At 50.5% G+C, this 12,693-nt stretch overlaps 1 protein-coding gene across 1 annotated transcript; it reads left to right on the forward strand.

The window, feature by feature from the left end:
- The first annotated feature begins 648 nt into the window (after positions 1 to 648).
- Positions 649 to 8,345, forward strand: LOC149332860 (endothelin-converting enzyme 2-like). The gene is made up of 2 exons (XM_089557571.1): positions 649 to 784; positions 6,217 to 8,345. Exons 1-2 carry the CDS (start codon positions 649 to 651, stop codon positions 8,343 to 8,345), a joined length of 2,265 nt encoding a protein of 754 aa, XP_089413697.1.
- Positions 8,346 to 12,693: the final 4,348 nt, after the last annotated feature.

Raw genomic sequence — 12,693 nt, forward strand, 5'->3', positions numbered from 1 at the left:
TAACGAACTGCCAAAAAACGCACTGAGGCATAAACGTCCTTTGTAAAACCAAACAATATAGGCCGCTCGATAAAAATAGAAGACACCACTAAGTTGGGAACAAGGTTGACAAAGTAAGTTTGCAGGTATGCTCTGTTAATTGGAAGGGAGCTGTCGCGGAAAAAGAAGAAACGTCCAGCTAACTGTCTCACATAGAGATGTGTCAAACCTAGTCCGCCAGGAGAAACGGCAAAATGCTCCACGGCAATGCTCCACGCACGGCAAAATGCTCCTTACCCTACTGAGCGAGAGATGGCGTTGCGTGAAAATACGGACTCTCGATACCACCCCAGAACAGCAGGAAAGCGACGCACTCCCGTCTTAGGGGATGCTCAGTTAGAATATAGGTGGAGGGTGGCTAGTCCAGCTCCATGTCTCTTTCGCTCTTCCTTTCGCCCCGGAAAGCACGCCGAGAGAACCAGAGCTTGGAAGAGGGGCGCTGCAAGCACTAGGGTGCCATGAGCTGGTGCACACCAAACGCAGCAGCCCGTTATTCTCTTATCTCTTTCACCCACCCACGGGTGAACGATAAGAACAGTGTTACACTGCAAGAGGGTGTGCGAAAATCTTTTCAATGTCGGTCGCTGTCGTTCACAGGAGACCACGAAAATGCCGCCTCACCATGTCGTCGACCACACGGGAGACACGTACAACGGGCACCAACTTCAAACCAAAATGGCGGCGCGTCTGGCGAACGGCGGCGCAGAGTGGTACAAAGGCTCTCATCACCCTGAACAGCGGCGCGGTAGGCAGGCATCGTCGGATACCACTTAAGAAAGAAACGGCTTTTCCCCGTCAAAGGACCCCCCTCCAGCCAATGGCGTCAGCCGATTCTCATGACCCTCTAAGGTGGCAATGCAGTGTTGGGACTTTAGCATCCCACCGCTGCCACCACTGTTGGGAGTGGTGGCGCCAGTAAAGTTTCACAGTAAAGAACCTGTGAAACTTTACTGGCGCAGTCGACGAGGATCCTGCGGCCATCGAAAGACGGCGCAGGAAGAAGATTGAAGACAGGGAGAAAGGTGACGATCAGGCAACAGCAGCGTTCGAGAAAGGACCTGCGGAGAGACGGCGGCAAGGACGTAAGGACCACGGCAGTAGTCCAGCGACGCGGGACTGCATCCGGTCAAGGAAAGCAGCGCGTCGAGAACTCGACGGTCACCGGCGGGTCACAGCAAGTGACGACAACGTGCGCAGGACAAGCGGCGTGCGACAGCTCATCGCAGCGTCCGGTGAAAGTGGCGGTGAACTCTGACACTAGGAAGCTGGCAGTGCGGATCGGCGCATCGAAACCGTGAGTTTCCTTGGTGGCATTGTTCACGTCCCTGTTCATGCGTTCGAGCCGGTAGGACAGTTGAGGGGTACAGACGGCGGTATGGAGGGTTATTCATGCCGGCCTACACTCGATGTGAGGTACCGAGTGGAATTGGCGAAGGCGCGCTTAGCTTATTTTCAGGCTGAGCTTGCAAAAGTGAATGGAGGAAAGGCGCCGCTGTGCGAGGAAAAACCTCAGGATGTTATGTGCGTCTAGGAGGTATTAGAAGCAAAGCGCCAGCAGCTAGCGCTCGAGCTCGCTGAGCTCAAAGAGTCTAGGAGAGCTAGTGAATTAGCGAGGGAGAACTGCTCTGGGTACCGAGAGGTGAGGCCGCCTGTGCTGGAAGATAAAGGCTTATGCTTCTCAAGCACAGGTGGAGGAAAGAGCAGTCAGGTCGCTGTAGGCAATCAGCCGATATGCGCGGGCGCCTCTTTATTAGGAAAGGCCGCAGAGAGCGCAAACAAGAATCCTGAAGGCGCGGCAATGTCACAGCTCCTCCGCCACCGCGAGTCGCTAGCAACGAAAAGGAACAGCCCAATTCTGATGATCTAGGGCCAATCGAGACCAAATTGTCCGAAACCAAGCAGGAGAGTGATCTAATTCCTGCAGGCTCTATGAATGAGATTGTGACCTCTGACACGGAGCTAGTAACAGGTGAAAATCTGGCGTTGCTGCAAACACACACTGTGTCGGCCATAGGGCAGGAAGTGCCTCGTAGCGTCAGTGATGGCAGGAGCGTTCCATCCGAGCCAGAGAACGGAGGTGGGCCTGCTGGGCCGACCGGGCAGAGCTCCGTGCAGTTGTTGAACGCACTCGGTGTGTGTCCGGCCAGGTCATTTGAGGACCCGGAAATGAGTGGCGACTTGCCGCAAGGCAAGCTCGGGTCAAGTGACTGCGAGGGAGCTCATGGAGCCTCGGAGTTAGACGATGCCACGAAGCCGGCAAATGCCTATCAAGCAGGGAACGGCAACGTCAAAGTTTGCCCGTGCAGGAACGGGACAAATGGCTCCAAGCGAAGCAGAGTAGCTGGAGGCAGGTGCGTGGCCTTCACGTTGAAAGTCAGCGCGTGGAGCAGTACGTTCCGTAATGCAGTACGCCAAATCCCATGTGGCAGAAGCGGCCGCACTGATATGATTACACTGGACAGGGGCTATGCTCCTTACGCAGCACGCGGTTCGTACCGGCGCGCCAGAGACAGCGGGCCCTCAGGTGCGTCGTGTAGTCAGGGGTTTGGACCCATCAAGGATCGGGACGTTTTTGATCCTGGAGGGCACCAGCTTTTGAGCTCTCGCCCCGCTGTGGCACCGGCCTAATGAGCGTAGTAGCCATTGGGCGTTGATCGTATCGATTGAGACGCGTGGTGGCTCGAAACGCACACAGGGACGCTCGGTGCGACTAAGGAGGCTCACGTGGCCACTTACGGACGTCGTGCGAGTGCTACTGAACGCTGAAGTTGCGAGTGTCTGTCTGTGTGTGTGTGTGTGTGTGTGTGTGTGTGTGTGTGTGTGTGTGTGTGTGTGTGTGTGTGTGTGTGTGTGTGTGTGTGTGCGTGTGTGCGTGTGTGTGCGTGTGTGTGCATGTGTGCGTGCGTGCGTGTGTGTGTGTGTGTGTGTGTGTGTGTGTGTGTGTGTGTGTGTGTGTGTGTGTGTGTGTGTGTGTGTGTGTGTGTGTGTGTGCGCGCGCGCGCTCGTTCGCGAGCAGGACGAGGGTGTCTACTTGGAGGTGGTGAACCGGGTGCAACCCACCAATTTGGACGCCGTGTTACGGCGCACGGCAGGCATGCCACCGTGTGTATTTGTGGAATTTGCTTATGTTGTGTGTGCATTTTGCATTTTGCTTTTGGTTTTGTTGGTGCCAGCGCTGGTGTAGCTGCGGTATGTCACCCACAGGGTGGTTTTGTGACCCGTACCGATCCCTTCTTGTTATAATTCTAAAAGTGGCATTTGAGCCCTTTGTAGAATCTTGGGAAGGGCGTGTAAGGGATCGGTAGTGTACGCGGGGTCATCGGAACGCGGCTGGGGGCGCTCAAAGCGAAGCGTCTCCTATTTGGAACGCGGCCGCTCGCGAACGCGCCAGGAAGTACGGGTGTCCCCCGCTCCGCGGTACCGATTCGCGCACGTACTGGCACGAATGTATGTTTGTGTTCGTTTTTATTTTATTTTGTGGTAGAGAGTGTCGTCTACCTTGTAAAAGCCGGAGGGCTGGCCATGCCCTTGAAGAGCCAATCATGTTAATAGTGCAACATGATTGGAAGTTACCGAATGTGGGCTGGGCCTTTAGGGCTTTAAAACCGGGCCCCGGAGCTGGAAGCGGGGTTCTGCGCTAAGGTGAGATGCTATGCATCTTCGGCTACGCCGAGTAGGGGCCTCCCCTAGTGTTAGCCAGATCAACCCTTTTGGTTGTTTGTCTTTTTGCCATTGTATCAAACTTGTATATTCTGTAAATATTTGTATATAAATCTTCAGTTATTGCCTTTTTTATCCCTGCATCTCAACTGATCACAAGACCGTCTCTGACGGGGCACCCCTGGTGCGAAGAAATAAGCTTCAGTCTTCGAGTTACCAACCGTCTCTGGCGGGGCACCTCTGGTGCAAAGAAGAAGAAGAACCTGATCTTTACTGCCGCGATTGGTCCTCTTCCAAGATGGTTATGGATGGAATGAATCCTTTACTTAGCTCTACAACGCCCTGACAAAGAAAAGTTCGGTTAAAGTCAAGAACTTCTAGTAGTTCCTCGCTAATCGTCCGCATAAAATGTAAAATTTGGTAGCTCTATTGAGAAAAATACGATTAACGCCAAACTCAGGATAGTTCATTACTATCATTTTTTCGTTAATGACTGCGACATTGCAACTAGCGTGGAAACACAAGGACAGCGACACAAGAAACCGACGGGACAGCACGCTAGACTTCAACTGACGTTTTAATGCACACATAACAGATTTTTACACTTCTATTCGGCGCATGCTCAGGAGACTGTACCCCCGTCCCCTTCTCTTTATAACGAAGCAGGTTGTCAAGCAAACAGTAAAGATTTAAACCAAATTGACGCGCAAGTTTTTCGACAGATAGATTAACTCTTTTCTCGTGAGGGCTACTGAGGGTGTGCTCACGCACTTGTCCCCTGCCTTATCAATGCAAAATGCTTCAAATATCTCCCTATCACCCTGCCTATGAAGCAGGGGAGATATTTGAAGCATTTTGCATTGATAAAGCAGGGGACAAGTGCGTGAGCACACCCTCAGTAGCCCTCACGAGAAAAGAGTTAATCTATCTGTCGGAAAACTTGCGCGTCAATTTGGTTTAAATCTTTACTGTTTGCTTGACAACCTGCTTCGTGATAAAGAGAAGGGGGCGGGGGTACAGTGTCCTGAGCATGCGCCGAATAGAAGTGTAAAAATCTGTTATGTGTGCATTAAAACGTCAGTTGAAGTCTAGCGTGCTGTCCCGTCGGTTTCTTGTGTCGCTGTCCTTGTGTTTCCACGCTAGTTGCAATGTCGCAGTCATTAACGAATTCACACCAACTAGCCCAACTGTCTTCCATTATCATTTTTTCATGTCTAAAATTTTAAACATAGTAATCATGCAAACACTTCGAAGCTTACAATAAATCAGTAGCGATATGCAAACACTCTCCATCGTGGCAGGTGGCAATCAAATTAATGATTGGTCGCTAGGGAAGAGCAACCTGGGCGGCACAAGGTGGTGGTACCACTGGGTGGTGGTAAAACGCCTGCCATTGCAAGGCAGTGGCGCATCGCTTAACTGCTGCACCATTGCACCAGGAAGAATATGAGGACTACCAGGGATGTATGATTGTAAATTAGGGAATGACGTTCTGCGTATTTGGGAATTAACCCACTACGCTATCCCATCATACCTAAGAAGGGGCTTGACTCTTCCCTCCAATTTTTTGAACAGCTACAGTATTCTCCCGATGTCTTACAGATTCGCAGCTACGGCATCGCAATTTCGCATGAGTATTCATTTCGTATGAACATTTTCATAAGTATCGCTATAGTGACACAAATGATCTCTTTATGTTCGATTCGGTTTTTGGTTTGGTTTATTAGGGTTTAAGGTCCCAAAGCATATGAGGAACGCCGTAGTGGAAGGCTTCGGAAATTTCGGCAACCTGGGGTTCTTTAACGTGCACTGACATCGCACAGTACGCAGGCCTCTAGAATTTCGCCTCCATCGAAATTCGACCGCCGCAACCGGGACCGCACCCGTGTGTTTCGGGTTACCAGCCGAGTGCCATTACCAGCCACCGCGGCGGCCCATTCGGATTTTAGCTGCATTATTATTCAAGTCGTTAGTAAATATAGCCTATCCGTATTTTCTTCGGTTTGGAAAGATTATTGTTCGCGTATCCCTATGGTTTTTCTGCTAGTTTTGCTTTTCAGTGCTTTATCTTCCGATACCTTCTGTTATTACGGGGAATAGGGGTACTTCTACAAGCATAAATGAGAACTATTCATAGTTCTAATTTACGCTGAGCAGAGATGGTCACTACCAGGCGTCTCCAGTGCCATTGGCTTCATATGACAATAACAATAAAATTATCATGACCACGAAAATGCTGACTCGTTTCAGCAGTCCGAAGACACGCTGCTTCTATAAGACCCATAAAATAAAGCCGCACTAAGGCCAGAGCAGCCTGCTCTAGTGATCATAGCTGCTACTTTTTCTGTCTTGTATCCCGGTTCTTGAGCCTAGTTCTAACGTGCACATAGAGAACACACACCTGGCTGTTTGCTTGGACGACGTCGTTCCGCATGTAAATCTAACCGCTAAAATTGTACCGCCCTCTTGTGTTGCTACCCGTCTCTTCTTTCGTCAACACTGCAAACTGCAACACAGTCGTGCCAACAAAAGCTGTCGTGATAACAGATCCTTCCACGCCGCAGGCATCACGGTCTCCGGAGCGCTCACCCATCCAGAAACCGTCCCGTGGCCCAACCGGGACCACCATCACCACCTTTTCGGTGTGCGTTGGAACCGGCCTCCTATTCGGCACCCTAGCCATCCTTTTCGCCATCTCAAGGCAGAGGGCCACCAGCCAGAAATTCTGCCGCACGGAGGACTGCCGTCGCCACGCGGCGCTTCTCACCCAGAACCTTAAATGGAAGCTCGATCCCTGCGAAGACTATGCTGCGTTCGTCTGTTCAGCGTGGGAACCCCCTAAGGCTCACCGCGACCTGGCCAGGTCGACAATGGATGACCTGCGGTTCACCTGGTACGACCACTTCGTTGACACCCTGGAGAGAGGGTCGCTGTCGCTGCCCGCTGGCAAGAAACCGCTGGCCATGTATAAGATGTGCGCAAAAAACTTCCCTAAGAACGCTTCGCAGATTGCGGTAATCAGCGACAAGTTAATGGAGTACGGTATCAACTGGCCAGGAGCTCCCGAAGAGACGCTGACGCCGTTGGGAATGTTAGTAGCCGTCACTTACCAGTGGCAGTGGTCTTTCTGGATCACGGTGAACGTGCTGCGCCCGTCGTCATCTGGAAAGCGTCGCGTCTTTGTTAGTCCGGGACTATACCTACCCATAATCCGGAATCACCACCACCGAGTCGCTAATGCGTACGTCAAGTACTGGGAGCAGTTCCTCATCTTCCTCTATCCTGACAGCGCTACTCGGCCACCACTAACCCAAAAGACCGTCGATGAGATGCGCAGAATGGAAGGAGACATTATCGACACCCTGTACAATGTGTCCACATCCACCAGAAAGACGCCAGCCCTCTTCTCCTTCGGCGAGATCAGCTCCCACGTATCAAATGTATCTTCGACCGAGTGGACCCAGAGCTTCCAAACTGGTCTTTCGCTCCAGCCGGAACTAAGTGTCCACGACGAGGTTATTGTCTCCGACGTGTCGCTCCTTCAAACAGTGGCGAAAATTCTCGCCAAGTACAACGCAATTCTGCTGAAGAAGCACATAGCGTGGCTTATCGTGCAGTATTTCAGTATTGTTGCCGACTATTCCGCCCTTGTTCGCTATTATGGCAGCCAGGAGATTGTTGAACTGTTGCTTCCGGTATACTGCGCACACCACGTGGAAGCCTCGTTCAAGGTTCTCGTTCTCGGACTCGCTTACTTCACGAGGTTTACTGACCGTGACCGCCAGACCATAAACACCGGCTTCAATCGCCTTATCTCGGCTGCCGTGGAGAGGACACAAAATGCTTACTGGATGGACGACCAGAGCAAAGCGTTAGTGACGGACAAGCTCTTGGCCGTGAAAAATGCGCTTTGGCCTCCGGCCTCACTCCTCGAGGGCGATGTGCTGGAAAAAATTTACGCCGTCTTTCCTGAGAAAGAACCATCCTACGCCCACTATTGGGTCGAAACACGACAGGCATCAAGTGCTATGAACAAGACGCCGGAATATGACGAGGCTATGCTGCTGCTGGGCAACCACTTCCCGGACTACGCCGACTACGACTACGTCTCTAACGCCGCCAAGCTGGCAGTCGGCATGGCCAACCCCCCCGCGTACTACAGTGGTGGGACCAATGCCATGCTGTACGGTGGCCTCCTCTTCCTGATGGCCATGCAGCTGGTGAAGGCTCTGGACAGTGAAGGAATCAGGTGGGCAGCCAACGGGACCATGGTAGACGGCACCATCCTGTCCAATTCCACGCTGGCAGCATTCCTCGCTCGCGAACAGTGTCAGCATGAGCCGGGAAAGGCGAGCGTGTTCCCCGAAGTGCCCGCCCTGGAGGTCGTCTTCTCCGCTTTCAATAAGTCTCGCTTAGAGTCTGACGGCGGCGACTCCGCACTCGGTGAGAAGCTTCCCGAAGAGCGCGTCTTTTTCATGACTTTGTGTTTCCTGACATGTGCGAGCGCCGGTGACCGGAACCCCAGTGCGGCAGACTGCAACAAGGTCGTGAGGAATTCTCACTTCTTCGCCCACGTGTACAAATGTCCGCGAGGAAGCAAGATGAACCCAGAGAAAAAATGTTCCTTTTTTAAGCAAGCTAATTAAGCAACTGTTTGCAATTAACGCTGCGGTAAAATGCCTCAGGAATACACGCGTTTTATTTTTGTTGCATACCTTATCCCTGCATATTCAGCCTGCATGCTGTCTTCATATGCTATTTTTTGGAGTGCGGAAGTTGCATCCTTTCCTGGATGTAATGAAGGACTTGTCGAAATCTTTTGTACGACTCTTGCGCGGACACGTAACAGAATGCAGCGTCGTTTTTTTCGTTGTTTTTGTTTGCTGCGGTGTTGGGCCTGACTGGCATATACGCAAGTGAGATTGTGCACTGCCTCATATGGTTTGGGTTACGTGCGCCTAGTGACTACAGTGAACCAATGTGCTTGTGGTGACAGTAACATTGATGGTGGATTGTATTCTGTGCTATTATTAACTGTAGAACTACGTTAACATTTGCGCTGCTGCAAGTGTTAGTCCAGTTGGGGAGGTTGCTAGTGAAGGGTGGTGCTGCTGCTTCTCACGGCTTGAAAGGCAGTGCGCGTGTCCCCTGCGTACCTTCAGCGCCCGTTGCAGCGCTCGCATGAAGCCGCGACAGATGCCTAACACCCGTGTATCCCCTTCGCAGCTATGAACTTGTGCTGTAAGTGTTCTCCAACGGACATATCTGCACAGTTTTCAGCGGATCCCCGCATCCAATAACGGGCTGGTGGCTCGCAGGACCAACAGGACAGAGGACAACATGCATTTAAGATACCTTACAATAGTTAAGAAACGTCGAAGCATGAGGACGTCTAACTCCACGGACAGGATAGAACTAGCAGAGCTATCGAAGTTAATAAATAAGCGCAAGGTAGCGGACATAAGAAAGTTTAACATGGAGAAAATCGAGCATGCTCTAAGGAACGGAGGTAGCCTAAAATCAGTGAGGAGAAAACTGGGCATAGGTAAAAATCAGATGTATGCGCTAAAAGACAAACAGGGCAATGTCATCAGCAATATGGATAAGATAGTTGAATTAGCCGAAGAGTTCTACAAAAATCTATACAGTAGCGAATCTAATCAAGTTACTGAGGGAGGCAGTCGAGCACAGCAATGGGACATCCTGCCAGTAACGAAGGAGGAAGTAAAGAAAGCCTTAGGAGCAATGCAAAGAGGGAAAGCAGCTGGTGAGGATCAAGTAACAGCAGATTTGTTGAAGGACGGAGGAGAGATTGTGCTACAAAAACTAGCCACCCTGTATACGCATTGCCTTGTGACCTCGAGAGTACCAGAAGCTTGGAAGAACGCTAACATTATCTTAATTCATAAGAAAGGAGACGTCAAGGACTTGAAGAATTACAGACCAATCAGCTTATTGTCCGTTGCCTACAAGGTATTTACTAAGGTAATCGCTAATAGAGTCAGGAAAACCTTGGACTTTAGTCAACCAAATGATCAGGCAGGCTTTCGTAAAGGATACTCGACAATAGATCACATTCACACTATCAATCAGATGATAGAGAAATGCGCAGAACATAACCAACCCCTATATATAGCCTTCATTGATTACGAGAAAGCATTTGACTCAGTGGAAACCTCAGCGGTCATGCAGGCATTGCGGAATCAGGGTGTAGAAGAGTGCTATGTGAAAATATTGGAAGATATTTATAACGATTGCACAGCTACTATAGTCCTCCATAAAGTCAGCAATAAAATTCCAATACGGAAAGGTGTCAGACAGGGAGACACGATCTCGCCAATGCTCTTCACTGCCTGCTTACAGGAGGTATTCCGGGGACTGGAATGGGAACAGTTGGGGATAAGAGTTAATGGAGAATACCTGAGTAATTTACGATTCGCTGATGACATTGCCTTGCTAAGCCACTCAGGACAAGAACTGCAAAGCATGATCAATCAGTTAGACAGGCAGAGCAGAACGGTGGGGCTAAGAATTAACATGCAGAAAACCAAAGTAATGTTCAACAGCCTAGCAAGGGAACAGCAGTTCGCCATTGGTAGCGAGGTACTGGAAGTAGTAAGAGAGTATGTCTACTTAGGGCAGGTAGTGACCGCAGATCCGGATCATGAGAGGGAAATAACTAGAAGAATAAGAATGGGGTGGAGCGCATATGGCAGGTTCTCTCAGATCATGAATGGTAGCTTACCAATATCCCTGAAGAGAAAAGTATACAACAGCTGTATCCTACCGGTACTCACCTATGGGGCAGAAACGTGGAGGCTAACAAAGAGGGTTCAGCTTAAGTTAAGAACAACGCAGCGAGCAATGGAAAGGAAAATGATAGGTGTAACGTTAAGAGATCGAAAGCGGGCGGAGTGGGTGAGGGAACAAACGCGGGTTAATGACATCTTAGTGGAAATCAAGAGGAAGAAATGGGCTTGGGCAGGGCATGTAATGCGAAGGCAAGATAACCGCTGGTCCTTAAGGGTAACGGAGTGGATTCCAAGAGAAAGCAAACGTAGCAGGGGACGGCAGAAAGTTAGGTGGGCGGATGAGATTAAGAAGGTTGCGGGGATACAGTGGTGGCAACTGACAAAGGATAGGGTTAATTGGAGAGACATGGGAGAGGCCTTTGCCCTGCAGTGCGTGTAGTCAGGCTGATGATGATGATGATGATGATGACAATAGTTAAGCCGAAGGCAGTATACGCATGGTGTTCGCTGCCTGCTCTGAGCGTAGCAATTCTGCGCACATGCGGTGTAATATAAGTGATGTATATTTCACGCGATGCTGCGTAGCTCTCTGCTCTTGCAGCGCCTTTGTTTTTTAGAGCGCAGCTCTTAGGCGCCCGTTTCTGCGTTTCGCGTCGTCATGGTCGCCGTTGTCCGTTGTAACCAGTAGTGGACATCCTCCTCCTCTCCTTAGCAGCCGGTGGGGGGCGTAGCTGTGCATAGCAACCGTGACGTCACGCAGTAGCGGTAGAACGAGCGCGTCGGCGGTGGCAGCTGCTAGCAGCTACACCGCCGCTCCTTCGCCAGTCTAGCCATTCATCGTGCAAGAGCACGCGATACGGCGAGACTGTTGGCAGTGTAGCTCAGGGGGCACTTCGACTGTCAGGGGGCACTTCGACTGTTGCACTTCGACTGCAACAAAAAATTCAGGGGGCACTTCGACTGTCTAAAGTGCGTAGAGGCGAAAGCGTTTTCCGCACCACTTTGCCTATGCGACACTGGATGACTTCACACTTAATGGATGACGAACTAATGATAAATTACTAATTGAGGCGAATTACGGATTATTGACTAAGTAATAATTGAGTGCTAATTAATGACGCTTAAGCTTCGGCTTTAGGAGTGGAACGCGACAGCGTGTTGTAGCGCTGCCAGGCAGTCCACGAACGCCACCACCCGTTCGGCGCAATGCCTTGCCTTTTGAACGCAACGCTTTTTGAGGAAAGGAAATGGCGCAGTAATTCTCTGTCATCTCGGTGGACACCTGAACTGCAACGAACAGGAAGGGAGGAAGTGGGAGTGTAAGAAGAAAGAGAAAGAGGAGCCGTAATGACGAAACTGAAGATTTTATTTGAGGAAAGGAAATTTCGCAGTAACTGTCTCACATGTCTTGGTGGACACGCGTCAAAACGCGGACACATCTGCCGACATGGCTGCCGACACGGCTGTCGACACGGCTGTCGACACGGCTGCCGACACGGCTGCTAACGACAGTATGAGGCATTAAAGGCTTTCGCCTTAATATATGGCTACGTGCACATGTTGCTTTCGCAATCCTCCAGGTTTAACCAGAATTAAACCACAGCCAATTTTTTCTAGTTGCCTTGGGACGTGCCTTGGAATGGAAGGGTGCACTGAATTCGACGCAAGATTTTGACAGGTTGCCTGACGCGTTACTTATTTATAATGACATAAAGAGTCACGCGAACTCCGTATAACTTGCAGTTCATGGATGTGGTCGATTATGCTGTAATAGATGCTGAATTAGTGTTTCGTGGAAGTTTGTCAAGAAAACTGATAGGCTGGGATGATGTAGTTCCTTTTCCCAGGAATTCAAAACAACCAAAATGGCCATGCGCGTTTAAAACTGCGGTGTAATTACCGGTTTTCGTCGAAAGCAAATGACGCAGTAACTGTCTCACTTCTCAGTGGATACTTCAATCACGCCGTGAAGGAAGGTGGGAGAGAAGTAAGAAAGAGGTGCTGTAGTGGAGCACTCCGGAATAATTTCGAACAAATGGGAATCATTAACGTGTACTGACATCGTAGAGCACACGAGCGCCTTTTGCGTTTCGCCTCCATCGAAACAAGGCCGCCGAGATCGAGTTCGAACCCGGGTACTCCGACCCAGTGGCCGAGCGCCAACCCTAAATCACCGCGGCGGCTCCCAGTATTACAACGCAGATAAGTCGTACGTATAAAATTTGAAGGAAAAGAGTGGACA

Source organism: Amblyomma mixtum, chromosome 8 (genome assembly GCF_055824585.1).
Source record: "Amblyomma mixtum isolate Tamu chromosome 8, ASM5582458v1, whole genome shotgun sequence".
Taxonomy (NCBI): domain Eukaryota; kingdom Metazoa; phylum Arthropoda; class Arachnida; order Ixodida; family Ixodidae; genus Amblyomma; species Amblyomma mixtum.

What these genes read in the sequence shown, in the direction of transcription:
- LOC149332860 (XM_089557571.1), top strand. Translation starts at nt 649, where the DNA reads ATGCCGCCTCACCATGTCGTCGACCACACGGGAGACACGTACAACGGG. An exon ending in TCACCCTGAACAGCGGCGCG is followed by an intron (nt 785 to 6,216) that starts GTAGGCAGGCAT and finishes ACTGCAACACAG; the next exon opens with TCGTGCCAACAAAAGCTGTC.